At 31.6% G+C, this 19,023-nt stretch overlaps 1 protein-coding gene across 1 annotated transcript; it reads right to left on the bottom strand.

The window, feature by feature from the left end:
* Positions 1–13,836: 13,836 nt before the first annotated feature.
* On the bottom strand, positions 13,837–17,404 carry LOC115972218 (polyvinylalcohol dehydrogenase-like). The gene is made up of 4 exons (XM_031092433.1): positions 17,318–17,404; positions 16,657–17,126; positions 14,761–15,361; positions 13,837–14,277 (listed from the first exon to the last, which is right to left on the bottom strand). The coding sequence occupies exons 1-4, from the start codon at positions 17,402–17,404 to the stop codon at positions 13,837–13,839; spliced, it is 1,599 nt and encodes a 532-aa protein (XP_030948293.1).
* Between the last annotated feature and the right edge of the window lie 1,619 nt (positions 17,405–19,023).

The following is a 19,023-nucleotide window of genomic DNA, read 5'->3' as shown; positions in this document are numbered from 1 at the left end:
AAAATCAACGGATATAATTTTGGATAAATTACATTTTCAATCATAGTTTATACTTGGATTCAAATTAAATTATGCATTTTTAAGAGTTTTGAATTAGAACTCTTTTTCTTAAAAAAAAAAAAAAACTACGTTTCAAATAAAAACTACGTTTCAATTACATTTTTAAAAGTTTTCAATCAAATCATAAATATATTTTGCATGGAGTTGTTAATAAAAACATCACCATATATGAGTTTATGGTTTAAATTGAAATGTTTTTGTAAGTACAAGACTTAATTTAAACCTTTTAAATGTGCGATTTAATTTAAAACTATCAAGAAACTACAGTATAAGATTTAAAATATTATTTGTCCAATAATTTATATAGTTTCAAAATTTACTCTTTAGGTTTTTTTATTTTTATTTATGTCAAAGGACCAGTACATGATAGATGCTAGTATTTGGGTAACCCAATAGTAATTACCTATAGTCAAGTGACCCATTGTTACGTGCCTCTATAGTATCCTTATAGTAAGTTGTTATTAATTTTAATTTGAATTCACAACTTAAATTATTTTCTTTGAGAATTTTTGCCCACTCATAACAACTTGCCGGCTTAAGATTTCTTGTAAAAATGTTGTGGACGTAACATTTCTCTAAATTATTAGGTTAGTTTTTGAATAAATTTTATCTACTTACTTTAGATAAAGAATGGGTTTCTTTTGAATTTGAATTTTATGTCTATCTTGTAAAGTCATCTATATAAGGTTTGATGTAAAAATAAATAAAACAAGCTGAAAAATATTATTATTGAGTGAAATTTCACTTTGGAGGTCTAGACTTTCTTAAGTTAGTCTATTTATCAAATTTTGAGCTCTTGGATCTCTCGAAGCTACCAACAAAAAGTTAGGTGATATTGGTATCATAGCCAAGTTATGACAATTCACACATGGAGTGGATAGAAGCAAAGCTTGGTGTTGTTAGCTTTTGGCAACAACGAGATGTAAAAGATGTTCTCCATATTTGCCCTAATCAACTTACAAAAATGTAAGTTTTGATGAAGTTGAAGATTTGCACAATTAAAATGAATTGAGATGTCCCAATGGCCAAATGGGTCTTAATTAACTTGCAGGTGGTCAAGATTATGATCAAGTTAACGATTCATATAATCTATACGAACTAGGAAGTCTCAAAGGCCAAACAAGTCAATAACCAAGTGGCTCAATGAACACAAACACCCCAAACTTAGATAAGGAAAAAAAAAAAAAATTCAATGACTACTTTTTTTTTTTTTTTTGTGTGTGGAGGAGAATCATTCTTATGGTCTCTATCATTCAAGATAAGCTTGAAGATGGTACAAAAGGAAAATTGACATCAAGATAAACTTGAAGATGGCTTTTATTTAATAAAAATAAAATAAAATGGAGAGAGAGAGAGAGAGAGATCCTTTCCAAATGCTACTCTGAAGGACAACAAAGCAAATTAAGGAGGAGAGACTGTTATTTCATATTTGTCTCTATTTTATTTATTTTTATCATTTCAAAATTGTATTTTTTGTTTCTTGGAGTAGGGTAAATAGATAAAGATAGGACTGTCTATTGGTAGCAAGATTACCAAAAATAGGGTAAATGAGTGAATATAGGTAATTAAACACCTAAAAACCTTCCACATTACTTATAAATGCCCATTTAAGACAAAGTGGTTACTAGTTACCAATACTTGGGAATCTAATGTGGTTATTCATTTAAATGAAAATAGATTTTAGAATAGGGAATTTGACAAGATGAAATGGAAAAGTGGTTGCCTAAAATAGGAAAGATAACAAATATAGTGAAAAATATAGATAAGTTGGTACTATTACTCTTAGGTTAGTTTTTAAATAAATCTTATCTATTTGCCGCAGAGATGGTTGTATGGCTGGAGGAAAATATTGTGTTCAGAACTTGGTTCATTGCGATATGGGATATGTTACTTAAAGTGTTCAACACCCACCATCTGGTATTGCATGTTTCGAAACATGCTGAAGTTTCTCCACCATCTGGCACATAGACATGACGCCTTGATCCTGTGTGGATTGTGTTTTTTTTTTTTTGGTAGTATTTGTTTACCTTTTGAAGTGTACTGTACATATTTTATATTTTGTCCCATTAACGAGTACATTTACATTTTTGGGCATTGTTAATAAAATATTTTAGAAAAGTTTTGACATCATTTTTATAAAAAGTATAAAAAATCATAAAAAATAATTATTTTTTCTCATAAAAAGCATTTAAAAATATTTCATAAACCAATGTCCTTAACGTATCTGTTAACTTTTTCCTTTTATTATCATTGAGGAGTGTAAAGCTTCAAAGTCTTGACATATCAAAAACATTGCATTTACTATACACTAATTACAAAAATGTTATAATAAGTAAAAATGTTATATCACTATATTTATTGGAATAAAAATTAAAATTTTAACCATTAAGTGTGGCCTAGTGGCTTATCCACCACTAGGTAAGGCTCTGGAGTTCGACTGAGTTTGCTCCTCAATTCAAGTTCCAACAACTGTAACACCTTGTGACCAGCGACATGCTTCCATTGCGAGGGAGGATTGGTCAAAGTGCGCGTAAATTGGATGGGACACCCCATGGGAAACCCAAAAAAAAAAAAATAATAATTCTAATAATATACCATTGGTCAAATAGAAAGACACAAAAGTAAAAAAGAAAACAAATTAATGGAAACTGTGAGCAAATTTGGTACATGTTTTTAAATAAAGTAATATTACTCTCACTTTCACACCATGATATGAACAATAAGTCTCGAATTAGAATGAAATAATTGATTTTTTTTCTTTTTTTTTTTGGTAAAGGAGCTTTGAGCAATGATATTACTGTCAATCGCACAGTGTCTCACGTGTAGCTCATTCATGAGACAACTCGTGCGAGATAGCAAGCTATCGGCCCACCTGTCGCACTTTGATGTTGACTCGTGTGTTGCACTTAGTCTTGAGGCGCGTTGGAGAATATTTCTTTATGAAGTCTTTAAATAAAATCTATTTGTTTCCGTTATTAAATTCCATAAATAAATGTATATCCGTGAAGATTTAAAAAAAAAAAAAAATTATATTGTGTTATATTCTCTCTGCTCAAAATACTACTAATTATTTAGAGGTGAAAGAATTTTAAAATTTAAACATATTTGTTTTTGAACGGGAAGTTTAAACATTTTTTTTTTAATATAAAAGAGAAATTATACCCTAGGTTAATTTAAGTGTATATATGTGTGAAACTCCCTTCTGGAGGCTTGAATCTCGACTTTTACCCCCAACACCCCACAAGCATTTATACTTGTGGAGTGACTATCACATCAAGGGTGTGTGGTGGTGAAGTTTAAACATTTAAACCGTAATAATTATGGATAAAACCTAAGATATGGTCTTATAGAGTTAGATACATGTTAGATATATTTCAATATGCCTATTCTATTTCTTATTAATTTTTTCTAGTTTATCTTTCAAGTTTTAACTATTTTTCAAAATAATTTGTTTTTATCCTTAATGTATGTTTTTGGAAATATTTGAACTAAATAAAAAGGTAGTTTTGGAAATAAATGAAAACTAAATTTATTTTAAGAAATATGACATAATCTTATTTCTCTAAATTTATAAAAATTAAATTTACATTGTGAAAATGATGTTTATCAATTTCCAACTCAAATAGAAAAAAAAATTCTTATTTTTTATTACTTGTTATGATCATAATGTCCCACATTGCTTAAGTGTAAAATTAAACATGCATATATAAGCTCTCGAGCACCCTCCTATTACAAGCCAGTATTCAAGGGTGAGTTCTACCCATGGGTTCCTAGCACTACTATTATGGACAACAAAATTAGAACATAACCATAACCATAACCATTAGAAGGGATTTGTTAATTAGTTCAACCGATCAAAGCTAAAAGATGAAGAAAATATTTTATTCAAGACTTTGAAGTATATAATAGCAAGCTATCATCTTCAACAAAATTTATCTTCATCAAAATAATTAGTCATTTTATTTAGTTATAGTAATATCTTTTTAAGTAAATATAATGTATGAATTGTTGGTGTTAATGTGTTATCGGTTTTATTTAAAAATACATACGGAATTCTCATGGTTGACTTGAATTCTGATTTTTTTTTTAATAAAAAAAGAAAAAAAGAAGAAAAGAAGAAGAAGAAGTAAGATTAGGAATATATTAAAAATCAAATGCCAATTGTACAAGATGAGAGGTCAAATAAATACATTGGCGATGCACTAGTCTAGTATTTATTTGGAGGAAGTTGTTATATGATATGGTGGTTGCCTTGCCTACTTGATTTATGTATCTTAGCAAATAAGAGCATAAAACTAATCAAAGAAAATAGTTGAGTAGCTCTACTACCCTAGACAATTATTTTTTTTTTATTTTTTTATTTTTTTTATTTTTTTTTCAGGTGGGTGAGTATTAATGGTTATATATCATTATGTAATGGTTCATTAATGATGATGTAGTTCCCATAAAAAAAAAAAAAATGATTATGTAGTTTTGGTACCAAATGACATATGAGCAACCCGAAAAATTATGAAACTCACCTGAAAAATCACAGATTAATTGACCTTTCTTTTTCTTTTTCTTTTTTATTTTATGGGAATTGACCTTTCTATTGACAAAGATAGTTTCTGACATCTTTAAAAGTGAAAGTTAGACATGAGCATTCAAAATTTGCAAATATTATGATTAAAAACCATATTCTAATGTTAAATTTATATTTACATTTTACAACAAAATAAACACTGGAAAATGTTAAAAAGATCTTTCGTAAAATATTTTATAACGAAACAAACTAGCATGATAGCGTGAGCTTAATTTGACCATATTTTAGCTGGGATATAGATTCAATCATTTGGCTGATGTGCCCCAAATTTCTGCTCAAGCTTCCAGTGAAACAAATCAAGGCACTGAAATAGCCAACTTTTATAACCATTTACGGTTTGGAATTTCAGCAAAATTTGGAAACATAAGGCGCATGATTCTTTTATCCCTCTAGGACTCTTGATTTGGACAGCCTACCTATTTTAAAACACATTTAATGTGGACAGTACCAAAAAAAAAGGTAGATAGACTTAATTATAGAAAGGGATAGTTATAAAGTTTGAAGTCCAATCTTGACTATAGAATCCTTTTCTCCATAAAAGAAAAGCATCATATTAGCTTCTATTTAACATAAAAGCTCAACTTGGTACCTAACCCAAAAAGAAAAAGAAAAAGAAAAAAGAGGCTCAACAGGCAAAGTATAAGAGAGCTATGATCAAATTAAATCAAAAAATAATAATTAGCTTCTAGATCGGACGGTATAAAATAATCATCAAAGGGTCAAATTCTATTGTATTTATAAATAAAATAAAAATATTATCTTGTTCTTGTTTTTTGAAACAATGACAAGTTATGACATAATAATATAGCCCATCAGCAAAGGTATTTGCGAGTAACTATCATCCATTCATTATAATTTGTGTAGTTTAAATAACACTTTCTAATATTTCAATGAAAACATTCAAGGTCCGAATTCCTCTACCCTTAATTAACGATGAAAAATTAAAAATAAAATAAAATACAAATGTAATGTACACCTATTGATCTTTAAAATTTAATACAAAAGACTGTACATCAGTTGATGGATCACCTATTGATCTTTAAAATTTAATACAAAAGACTGTACATCAATACATGGAGATTGACTCAGCTAATTATTACATATGTTGATATGCAAATGCAATTAGCCTTCCACATGATGGCAGGTGGTACTCCTTCACAGTTTTCCAAAACAATTTTTCTTTTTTTGATAAAGTTTTCCAGAACAACCTTGCAGATAGATCTTGCTGCTTCAATAATGGCTGCAGTTGGATAGGGAGGCAATTTAGTATGCTTAAAGGTACATGTACGGAGAGATTGTCTATCAACCATACATTAGTGTCGTTGGTGGTTGTAATTTTCTTATGCCTTTGTTAAAAATTGGATCAAAGTTCATTAATTATCACCTGGTAGTTGTAGCTTTTTTTATTTTTTATTTATTTTTTGAGTCGGTAGCTGTAGCATTTTTGGTTTGTAATTCAACACACAGATTAATTGGTTACATTACACAGAAATTTCTAAGATAGTCACAATCTTCATACCTCAATTGATACTTCTTAGTTTTTTTAACAAAGATGTCTAGTTTCAAATCTTCTCACTCCCTGTCAAATTATTCTCGAAAAATGAAAAAAAAAATGTTAAAGATGATATCTTGGACAATTAGAGATGGAGGACCCTTGACACATACTTGAATACATAGCATGGTAGAAATTTTATGTAGTGTTTTCTTAAATTTAGCATACATATATGTATAAAGAGGATTGAATTTGGTTTGAAGTAGAGGAGAGAAGAAATTTTAAATAAATGACTTTTGCTTAATTTGAGATATAATCTCCAACTGATTGTACTATCCCTTGAGTTTAATCTTTTAGAATTTTGTTATACAAATAGATAAAAACAAAAACAAAAATTATCATTTAAAAATTTAGGGAGTGGTGAAAAAGGAAATGCATAAGTGGAGGGCTAAAGGAAGAAAAAATATGACATATATTGTAAACAGAGGGTGTACAACCAAATTAGTCATTGAAATTTTATGGTGTCAATACCAATTAGTTGGGGCACATAATTTTGTTTAGTTGAATGCCACATTAAATTTCTTGTATTTAGGACAATAAGAAGTGACTTAATAAATTATCATTTAACCAAGGAACTCTACCAATTTTAAAGCTTTAGGCTCTTAGGGAGTTCATGAAACCAAAATAACATCAATTTCTAACTCTGTTAATAATAGAAAGTCCCAAACCTCAAAAGCACCTGTTAAAGCTACACAACCCAAGTGACAAAGAACATTGTAGTCAATAATGTACAAGCAAAAAAAAAAAAAAAAAAAAAAAAAAAACTTAAAACATATGCACAGAATCTATTAAAGAGCAGATTCATGTATGTCATTAGTGGAGAAGCTGTACATTGCTCTTTTGAGATTGCAAGAGTTGTCTCCATGATTCTAAAGACTGCCTACACTGACATGCATGCCACCTACCATTAAGCTGAGAACAAGGAAAATGGTCTGTATATCTAACCTGTCATTTAAGAATGATAAAAAGTATTTAAATGTGTGATAATATATGATATTCTAAAATGAAAATGTATTATAAACAATATGTTTGACCACTTTTTGGGCTATAGGAAGGAATTGAAATGGGTCTTGGAGTGAGTTAGTGGCTTCTTGGATGGAATGTCTGTCTGCCTCTTGTTTCTCAATAATTTCATAGCCTCCAGTACCCTATGCTAGCTTTTTAGTATTAGTTAATATATATTCTAAGCTTTTTTGGTTGGTAAATTTTTATATAATGCAACATGTATTTCGGCTATGAATCGAATGGCTGATATTTCATAGTCAATCTGAATTTGGGGATGACAATGTAACAAGCTGTTTCCACGTGCCACAACCCCAAAATTGCCATTTAATATATGCATATGGTATTGAACAACGAGTTTTACAGAGAACTAGGCTTCTAGTTTAGGAGGTATTTGACATATTTGGAGTCCATATGCAAGTGACTTAAAAAGTTGAGACTTTTGCTTATCTTGTTGAACTGGAGTCTTTCCAGAGGTTTCCCAAAAATTATTAGAAAAATTATGTAAAAAAATAAATGAAAAATGATTTATGTCATTGGTTCAAGTCTATTGCTCTTTCTCTTCATAAATACAGAAAGTTTGACCCTTAAAAACTAAAGAGTATTTTCTTTTTGTTCATTGCATCGAAAAATAGAAACCATTAAATAAGCTTCATATCTTAACTTGGCATAAACAGATTTCACTTCTTCTATTTAGAGTCAGATCATGGGTGCCTCGTTACCATCCTATCTTCTTTTTTGGACAGGGAACATGTAAGCAGGGTAAGTCGAGGCAGGGCGGGTTGGAAGTATGTCATTCCTAATCAGGTCGTTTTGGGATTGATGAGATAGACATTAAAGAGAAAGGAGAGAGGGGAGCATGAGAGTGTCAAGGGAGTACAAGTGTGTTGGGAATGGTACTAAAATATTTATAAATTATAAATAAAGATATGTATAATTTAACTTTATAAAAAGAAAAAGAAAAAAAAAATCACTTCTTTAATTTAGAATTTCCCTTTCTATATTTTAATTAAAAAAAAAATGAAGGTGGCTGTGATAGCAAAAGCAGCAGAAGTGGCAGCAGCAATGAACAATCAGAGCTATAATTTCTGCCTCACCAAATATATATAAAAATAAATAAATAAATAAAAAAAATTTGCTGAAACAATCGGAGCTATAATTTCAGAAAAGTTTTGGTAGGTCGTGCAATTTTTGAGTGTTTTTTAAGATGAAATGTAAATGGTAAGTCAGACTTCTTTTCCCAGTTTTGCAAATCAAGGTTAAGTTTAATGTAATTTAAAGTGTCTTTGAGGTAGACATGACATCTATGATTATTGAAGGAAGACGCTCAAGAAAATAACACACATCGTACTTGAGTGAGTTGTATGTATTAATATAAGAAAGAGACTGGACCCTTAGTTTACAAGTTGGATACGATAATGGATTGCTTTAGGAAGGTTAGCTCAAGATTCTATGACACAGTCTTCACAGTTGTAATACATACAAAAATAGTATTCGGACTTAGTTTGGGCATCTATAGATCTTTTTGGGTATATATTGAAAAGGCTCAATGAACATAGAGTATGGAAGATATTGTTTATAATGCATTTCTTTTACATTTTTTTTTGTCATTGATGCTAAGTTTTTCAGCTACATCATTCTGGACCTTTAGACATAAATTTGCTTTTAGAAAGCTCCAATAAATATTTGTTCAGTGTTTGTAGCATTGGAAGGTGTAAAACTCATCACACGCCTATACACATCACACAATCAATTTGTGGGGTAGGCTCTGATACCATATGTAACGACTCAAGGAAAAGCGCTAGTCACATCTGCGCTATACCGAAAAAAGACTAGTCACAATTAAGGCTCCTTGTAGTTGTTAATAAAGCTCAGATCTACCCAGCAAATACCGGATGTGGGGCTCATCACACACCCACATACATCACACAATCAATCAAATTGGGGTATCACAGAATGGTTGCCCTACTATCGAAGGGAATGCTTCAGTTTGCTTGAACTATATACTTTTGGTATATCACTTAACTTGTAGTCTGAAACTCCGATTCATATCCAGAAGTTTTGAATAAGTGACAACGAAAGGGACCTTAATAAATTGTTGCTATTTATTTTCTATTTCCTTATGTTCCATATTCAGACTGTATAATTATGGGGTTGATGTATCAAATCAGATCATTCATGTTTTTCAATCTTCCTAAGAAGACAGACATGAGTTTTATTGCTTAAGAAATAATATGGAATGGTAATTATAGCGCTTTTGTGTCTTTCATTCACTTGAACTAGAATCACTGATTTTAGTTTCATTTAAATGATAATACTTCTGCATAATCTGACATATATGTAGTCTTTTTTTTTTTGAAGTTATTATTGCAGCTCTTTCAAGGCATAGTAAACAAGGAATGGTGAAGAGTCTGTGGACTGATTTCTGTGGGAATTTCTGGCAGGAAGATGAAAGCACTTGCAATTATGATATTATATCCATATTCCAACCATATATATGCACCAATCACCGTTTGGTCTTTTCTCTTGATCTTCTTCTCCTTGTCATATTCTTACATGTCATGGTTTATAGATCATTCTCAAGGAAGAACACAGCACCCTCAAAGTCTAAACACTTCTCTTTAAAGTTGATATGCTCAGCCATTTATAATGGTGGTCTCGGTTTGGGGATCTGGATAATTGGTGAGAATCTGGATGCAAAGAAAGCCATATTAGCTTTGCATGGACGACTAGTGTTGCTATTCCAAGGCTTCACATGGATGCTGCTTGATTTTGCAGTAATTATTGAGAAGCTACGCCTTCCAACTGTCACAACAGCAAAGCTTTGTTATATTGCCTCCTTCTTATTTGCAGGATTCCTCTGCTTTTCATCTCTTTGGGTTGCTTTTGTGGACAAAAGGGCATCTATTAAGATGGTTTTAAACGTTCTGTCATTTCCTGGAGCAATCCTGTTGCTCTTGTTAGCTTTTCAGGAACATAGGTATATGGAAATTGATCCGGACATCAGATATGATACTTTGTATGCACATTTGCCAGGTGAGGAAGCTAGTAACACTGGTGAAAATTGTTCAAACGAGAATGTCAATCCTTTTGCCAAAGCTGGATTTCTTAGCAAAATGTCAATTTGGTGGTTGAATCCATTGACAAAGCACGGTAAAGATAAAATCCTTCAGGAGAATGATGTTCCACAGTCACGGCAGGAAGATCAGGCACAAACCTGCTACTTAATGTTTGAAGAGAAACTGAGCAAATAGAAATAGAAAGGAACATATGATTTGCCCCCTATGGTGTCAGTAAATTTTGTCTGCCAGAGAAAAAGCCATTTATTTCTCAAAGCTTTTATTGAGGTTGCTGAAACAAAAGAAGCCTTTAAATATGAAAGCTTTGCACTGGTTGGAGTGCTCTTCTTACCAAAGTGTTTTGATTCATTATCAGAGAGGCAATGGTTCTTTCAAACTAGGTTGATTGGGCTCCAAGTAAGATCTTTCCTATCTGTAGCTATCTACCAGAAGCAACTAAAGCTCAAATGCTGCTAAGGTGAATCTTTCTCCTGGGGAGATAATGAACTTTGTCACAGTAGATGCCTATAGAATAGGTGAATTTCTACATTGGTTTCAGCAAATATGGTCAACATGTCTTCATCTGCGTATTTCAGGTTGAAGCAAGATCAATACAGTGAGTAGAACAAATTTTAGTAATAACAGTGAGAATCAAAGAAGAAAACCAGTGAGAAAGAGAGAGAATTTTGAGAGAGAGAATCACTATGAGTAAGAAAAATATCTTGCTTAATATTACAATTGATCACTAGCTCACTATTTAAATCACTCACTCTACAGATCGTAACAGAACAATAATTAGATCCAAATTATGCGGATCAAGCCCGTAAATTATGGAAGGACTAACAGCTCAATAACTAACTTTCACGCCATTAACATCTGAAGCTTGAACAGAGTCAAACCGACACCGTTTTCAATTCTTCTATCATTCGGGCTCTGTGTTCTCCAAAACGGTGCGTTGCTATGCAATCTTTTAATGAAATTGTGAGTTTTATGACACAGATTAAGTATCACCGTTTTGCTTTCCTTGCTCTGTCGTTTTGATCTTCGTTGATCACAAGCCTGTGTCTTCAACACTTAACTGTGGTTGCAACTTCACCAATGGCCAAACTGCAGCATAAGTATCAGACAAAGCTCATGGTGGCACAAGTTATGAGATTAAGGGCCATTACATAGTCTCTTGCAAATATGAAGGTCTTGAAGTTGTATGCTTGTGATAAACATTTTAAGAATGTTATACAAGTTCTAAGGAAACAAGATCAAGAGTGGATATTAGCAATTCTAATACAAAAGGGGTACTATTTTATTTTGTTTTGGTAATCTCCCATTTTAGTATCAGTTGCCATATTTTGGGGATGCTACTGCTTTGGAATTCCACTCTCTGCCAGTAACGTTTTCACATTCCTGGCAAGTCTGCATATTGTTCAGGAGCTCCTTATCAGGATGATCCCTAATGTTGCTGAAGTGTTCATTGAAGCAAAGGTCTCTTTGACTCGGATTTTAAAATTCCTTGTGGCACCAAAGTTGCAGAACAGATATGCAAGGCAAAAGTGCAATGAGAAAGATAAATTCCAAGGCCACTGAAATTTCATGTGAGACTAATCTAGTGAAGGCCGTGCTAAGAAAGATAAATTTGGAAGTTAAACCAGAAGAAAAGGTAGCTATTTGTGGAGAGGAAGACTCTGGTAAATCAACACTTTTAGAAGCGATTCTGGAATAAGTTCCAAACATCAAAGGCATAGGAAGTAATCATTTCATTCCTTGCTCATGAATTTTTGTTTTTTTTTTTAAATAAAAAAATGAATTGGAACATGGTTTTTGTAAGAAAGTGTTGAAGAATATGATATTTAGGAATTTTTTTTACCTACTGCACTTTCTAAAAGATACAACTGACACTGATTTATATCCATCAGTTACATAGTAGACATCCGATCTTTTGTTATTCGTGTATTCCAACTTATTCACTAGTGGATCGATTTCGACTTAGAGAGTTGCGGAGAGGTTTTTCGTCAAGTTCTTTAGTTTCCTCTTTTATAACACATCTTGGTATTATCTTATGTTTGAATCTCTATTCTCTTACTCTTGTGCTTTATATTTATTGTTTATTTCATGTTTATGCACTAGAGTAGTTCCGGTTTATTGTGCTTTATTTACTCTTGTTCTGCACTAAGATAAGTTAAAGTAGAAGCAATTTAGTCGTAATTTTAAAATTGAGGATCTAAACAAGATCTTATTGTTTTAGCACAAATCCAAGCTTTCATATAAGAATAATATTGAAAATCCCCTATTTACCCCTCTAATAAAACTGCATTGTGTCAAATTTCATTCAAATAGAAGTTTAGGGAGTACTACATATAATTGCAATGCTAATTTTAAAAAAAAATTTATTTTCTTCCTCTCTCTAATTTATCTGATCTCTCTCTCTCTCTTGTATATTTACTATTGAAATCTATTTTACTTAAAAAGTGGGTGGACCAGTCACTAGTGAAGGAGAAGCTACAACAAAAAATTTAAAAAGGAAAAAAAAGAAAAGTTATATTTATCAACAAATTAAAGTGGATTTTGTAGTGCTCAAAACTAGGTATTGTTTTTAGCTTATTTGGCACTTAACAAACAAGTCATTAACGAAAAAGGACAAAAAAAAAAAAAAAATCATTTTGAAAACAAAATCAAGCTTCCTCACTAACAGATGTAGCTAGTACTAGTTAGTAGTTTCTCACAAAATTATTTGTAGTATTGCGAAATGATTGAGAATTCATGTGAGTTGGACACTAGTGTAACAGGGATTCACATGAATGCATGAAGGTAACTACAAAAGATAAACAAATTAATTCAAATTTTCAACCCTTATTTAGTCTTCATTTGACCTCTCCTTGGCCTAACCTCTTTGTAATACATCACATATACTTGATTACAAAAACAAAAACAGAAAAATAAAATAAAATAATAATTACAATAACAAAAAAAAAAAAAAAGTCTTGTAGTTCAACTAACTGGCATTTTCGTGGGTTCCAGTTAATTCAACTAGTAAAACATCTAATGGTTGAATAAGAGATTTAAGGTTCAATTTCCATTTATATCAGAAATTGACTGGTATCTTAGTATGATGATAAAGAGCTATTATTAAGAGTGGATACCATAAGTTGAAACTCTCTAAAAAAAACTAACACACACTTTCTATTGTTTTTAACGGAAAAAGGGTTCAAATCCTCATTTCCTATCATTATGACTAAATTATAAATAACCAAATCAGTTAAGCAAAAATTAATTAGTTGGAAGTCTTGGTCCAAAGGCCTCTCAGATGAGGAGGAGAAATTAATTAGTATCGCATTCCCGCAAGAATCATATAACATTAGGGCTAAGTATCCAACTAGACAATAAAATTTGATGTATACATTCACCTCATGAAAAGTAAAAAGAAAATAACAAATTATATTTGAAAAATAATGAAAAAGGCTAAATAACAAATTAATTTCAAATGGTTTATATTTTATTTTTAGCTAGGATCGAACGAAAATAACAGTTACATGCCTCAATGAATTAAATGGCATATCTTTATTTATCTATTACTGATCAAGGAGTACTCATGAGATGCATAAGGCAAAGAGTGATGTTCCCTTAGGGGAGGATGCAAACCTATATCCATTACCCAAATATACACATCCATCACTCACCGACATTCCCCCAAAGACTATGGCTCCTGTTTCATATGACCATAGGATTTCTCCAGTTTTGGCATTCATCGCATATATGGGTCCTCTTGGATTTGTGGATCCAGCAAAGAGCACATTATTAGCCACAGTAACAGGACCAGCAGCGGTGGCATTGCTAGGATTGGCGGTGGACCAAAGGATATTGCCATTGTGAGCATTCATTGCCACCCATCCACCAGCAGTTGTAGTTGCCTTAGATGGTTTGAGAGTGAAGTTCTTGCCATCAGAGTTGGCAATGTTGGTATACACCCTCTTGGTGTTGGTGGCCGCTCCCCAAGTACCCCCTCCCTGAATGCCACCAGGTCCAGCTTCCTGCATCAAAATCTTAGTTAGCAGTAAGTTTCAGTTAACTCAGTTGATAAAAAATTTTGTCGTTGAATAAAATATTTGGAGTTTTTATCTATGCTTACACCAAAAACCAATTAGTAACTTGACTTGGTGATAAAGAGCAATTATCATGAAGTGGACGACATGGGTTTGAAATACTACATTCTCAAAATTAATCTTAGTTAGCAAACCTGGTAAGTAAGGTTGTGTATTCAGTAAGTCTAGATACACAAATGTTTCATGTTCACTGAAGTTACAAGTTGCGAATTGAAAACATTAAATTTGTATCAGTAGTAAGTCCGTGTAAAACATCAATAAATTATGAAAAATGCTCTGTCCCTAGTATTACTCATATGTATTTGATATCATATAAAAAATGTGTCAGAGACAATTTAAATGCGACAAAGTAAGCATTTTTGCAAAGGCAAATGTTTCTAAGGCATTTTGTCTAAGATCAAGCCAACTTACTGTAGACCATATGAGGCTGCCATTATTACGATCCAAAGCCCAAGCAAATCCACTTTTCTGAATAGCAGCAACAATATCTAATTTGGTCTTATTCCTCTTTATGCTTAGCATTAATGGTGCCTCCCCAAAATCAGCATCTAGGTTTGGACCAGGTGGACAATTAGGGGTGGAAAGATTGCTACATGCCGAGAACCATACATCATACCCTCCTAGTTGGTGATACCATTTTATCTTTCCAAAATCTAGATCAAGTGCCAGGATTGATTCTGAGTGGATATCAAGCTCAAGACACTCGTCTGGATGAGTTGGTACAGTTTGATTATTCTCCTTTTCCTGACATTGGGATACATTTAACGGAGTTGAGTATAAGTTCCCAGTGGCAATGTAGACATGATTCCTTGTGATATCAATGGAAGGACTACTTCCCCATATAGCAGCTCCAGAATATCCTCCAAGTTTGTTATGGTTATCAGGCAACATAAAAGTTTGCCATAAGATGGAACCAGAATGAACATCTAATTTGGATAAGCTACCACGGAAGGTGCAGCATTGTCCAATTCCAAGAATTTCTTCTAGTGAAGATGTACCAACATAGAAGCCCCTACAAAAATCAAATATAGCAAATATCACATGGGATGAGCCATGTCGGCAAAATTCACTAATCTTTAATATAAGTTCAGTATGTTCTTTCCTCATTACTTAATATGTGTATTTTCATCTATGGGAAGCGGAAACAAAATTTTCCTTAGAATTAGTGCAATCTAAATTGAATTTCTTTACATATGTATATATATATATATATATATATTTTTTTTTTTTGTAATGAAATTGAATTTCTTTACATAATCGCATAGACTATCGCTCCGTTTGTTTCGATAGAAAATCTTGTGTAAAGATAGTTGTTCTTGTTTTCTAATGTTTGGTAGCATAAAAAAAGATTAGTAAAAAGAAAACTATCTTTGGTCAACATAAAAAGTATGGCTTATTTTTAGAGATTGTTTTCCATTAAATTTTTTGGGAAAACAACTCTATCTCACAGTAAGCTAAATAAGGGAAATTATGAGATTGTTTTTTAACTCATTTAAAGTTGTTACCAAACATTGAAAAATGAGATAGTTTTATAGAAAATGTTTCTTGGAAAATGACTCATTTTCTAGAAAACATCATTGTTGAAACAAACAATGCGACAATAAGATTTGTTTTTCACTCTGCCACTTTTTTTTTTCTTGTTTGGATATAATAATTTATTTATAAACGTTTTGTTTATTAATTTTTTACAGGCACAAGTTAAGGTCGAATAATATACGTTCATCTTGTTTTGAAATAAACTCAATACTCAATCTATATACATATAAAAAGCAGGTGCTCTCAAGTCTCAACAAGTTGGCTTTCCTTTTCGATAACGAACATGCACCATGGACCATGGCGGCACGGCTTCTTTTATTTTTTGGATAATGTTGCGATCACTAATAAACTATTATACGCTTTAGCATCATGGCAAGCGTCATCATGATCATATTGATCGAACTTATGGAAATTTATTGTTTACATCTAACCAAATAAAGAAATCTTTGATGTATATTGAGTTATCCTTATCCAAGAAAGATCTTTTATCTTAAAAAAATTGTAAAGAACTTGTATGAGCATTCATTGTATCAACATTTTAATAAAGTAGTGTAATCATGCTGGAAATAAGTAATTGAGGTCTTCTTCCTTTTTTTTTGGCTACATAGTCTTTTTTTTTTTTTAAATTTATTTACCACTAATTCGATAATTAGGAGACAAGAGATTTAAACCCGAAGTTTTTTTTGGTTAGAAACACTAAAAGGATCAATCTGTGTAACTCTAATCTATATACACGAATGATTGGCTATAGTTTATAGATGATTTACTAACCCATTGAAATAAGTTCCAGACATGGTGATAAATCCAGCAGCATGGTTGTCTAGCTGTGTTGACCAAACAAGCTTCCCAGTTGATCTTTCCACAGCAATAACCACAGCTGGTCCATAGATTCCAATGATGAGGAGGTCATCAGCTATTGTTGGTGTTGATCTTGATACCGTCCAGTTGACATTAGTTACAAACGCAGATGCTTTAAGGCCAGTTAACCTTTGCAGATTCTTCTTCCAAACTAGAGATCCATCAGACACTTTGATGGAATAGATGTAACCATTCCAGCTTGGGAAATATAGGTTACCATCGAAAATGGCTGGCGTTGCACTTATATTATCGCCAGCATAGAATTTCCACTTTAGACGTAGTTTTGAAACAGTTGTAGGGCTGATTTTGGTCTCCTTGTTGGCATATCTTCTATTATGCAAATCTCCACCATGATTCAACCAGTTTTGTGTACCCTTTGCTCTCTTACTATGCCACTAGCTAGCACCAACCACCAAATGTAATCATTACTGTAAGAGTTTTATAAGTTATGAATGCATGTTTTCTAACTTTTATCCACAAAAAAAAATAAAAATAAATAAATAATGAAAAGAAAAGAAAAGATTATGTATGCATGAATATGTGTGTGTACAAAGAGAGAGAGAGAGAGATTTACATGGGATCCTGTAGTAGCTGTGATGGTTAATAGACAAAACATGAAGAGTAGAAAGACCAAAGGAGGGTAGAATTTATGAGACCCCATTGTACTGGAGCTTAAATTGTTCTTGGGGTATGGATTTGCGTAAGTCCTTATTTATAATGTTTAAGGGGATTATGAGGGACATTTTCATTCAAAAGCTATTTTGAACTTTGACTCTGAATGAAGACCACTTACTTTTCTTTTTATATTTGTCATCTAAAACAGATTCTAATTTTGTCAAGAATTTTGTATTTCAATAATGTTTCTCAATTTTCTTAATGTGAAAGAACTTATTGAAAATATTTTCCAATGTAAACAATGAAAGATAAAATTAAGCATGTTCCTAATTCTTAATTCTTACAATCAGGTTGTTCCAAGATCATAATTCTATGTTTCAGTCTTTTTTTTTTGAAAACTCATATACCATAAAAAAAAAATGCGAAATGACAGGGTCAAAATCTTTAAAAATTTATGAACAGATTATACATTAACTTGCGTCAACTCAATTGCTGAAGTGTCCTTATCAAAATATATATATATATATATATATATATATTGCTGAAGTATCTTATCAGGGGGCCACAAAAAAAAAATCTAGGAAATTAATATTGGTTTATTTGTCTATTACTAGTTAACTAATAATTGACAAATAAACCAATATTAATTTCCTTGCCCGGCCAGTATATTGTAATTCAATTTCTTAGCCCAAAGCAATCGCAGACACAGCTTGTTTATGTGGAAACAGGAGGGATGCCTGATATTGTAAAGTTAAGGGACTTGATTGAACAAAGTAAATAAAAAACACATGTAGATTTTTACTATAGAAGATGTGCCAACAAGTTGGAGACAAATATTAGCCCTGGAAACTGTCTCAAAACTAAGTTTGAAGTGGGAATTTTACGCAGGAGTTGATATACACCAGCTATTTTTTTATGGTACCCTTTATTTTCCTAGCTGGAGTGGATACTGATATATACTCTTTAGCATGAGTGGTCAACCTGTCTAAATAATCAAAAAAAGAAGTTTCATCACAGATAAACTATCATATACTCTTTAGCATCATGATGAGCGTCATGATCCCATATTGATCGAACTTATGGAAATTTATTGTCAAACTCTAACTAAATAAAGAAATCTTAGATGCATATTGAGTTATCCTTAACCGTAAAAATATTTTTTATCATCAAAAACAATTGTAAATAACAACTTGTATGCCAAATTAACCACATACCTTGTTAGCATTCATTAAATTCTACTCTAACCTAATTTTTGTGTATATATGGGAAATTTTCTTTTGAAAACTTAAATTCCAATCATTGCCCCTATATATTTTTAGGAACTTATTAATTAATAAGTTCCTAAAAATATATAGGCACATGGCATTAAGGATTTTTCTTTCCTTCAGTCAAAATTTCAAGAGGACATTAATCTTAATAATCCGTCACATATATACTTAATTCAAAAACATAATAACAAAAATAAAAACAATAAGCAGAAGTTAATTAGTATGCTTTCCAAAAAGCACCATATAACGTGTGTGAGCACTATATATATATATATATCTTCACCAGTTCATCAAAAATATATATATCTTCACCTCATTGAAAGAAAAAAGAAAGAAAAAAAACTTTTTTTTTTTTTGAGAAGGAAAAAAAATATATATAATAAGAACTTATAGCTGT

Source organism: Quercus lobata, chromosome 2 (genome assembly GCF_001633185.2).
Source record: "Quercus lobata isolate SW786 chromosome 2, ValleyOak3.0 Primary Assembly, whole genome shotgun sequence".
Taxonomy (NCBI): Eukaryota; Viridiplantae; Streptophyta; class Magnoliopsida; order Fagales; family Fagaceae; genus Quercus; species Quercus lobata.
This window is presented reverse-complemented; position numbering and strand designations above follow the sequence as displayed.

Coding starts and splice junctions, on each gene's coding strand:
- LOC115972218 (XM_031092433.1), bottom strand. CDS start 17,404: ATGGGGTCTCATAAATTCTACCCTCCTTTGGTCTTTCTACTCTTCATG. Junction 17,127..17,317: donor CAGCTACTACAGGATCCCAT/GTAAATCTCTCT, acceptor TGGCATAGTAAG/AGAGCAAAGGGTACACAAAA. Junction 15,362..16,656: donor TCTGGAACTTATTTCAATGG/GTTAGTAAATCA, acceptor TGATTTTTGTAG/GGGCTTCTATGTTGGTACAT.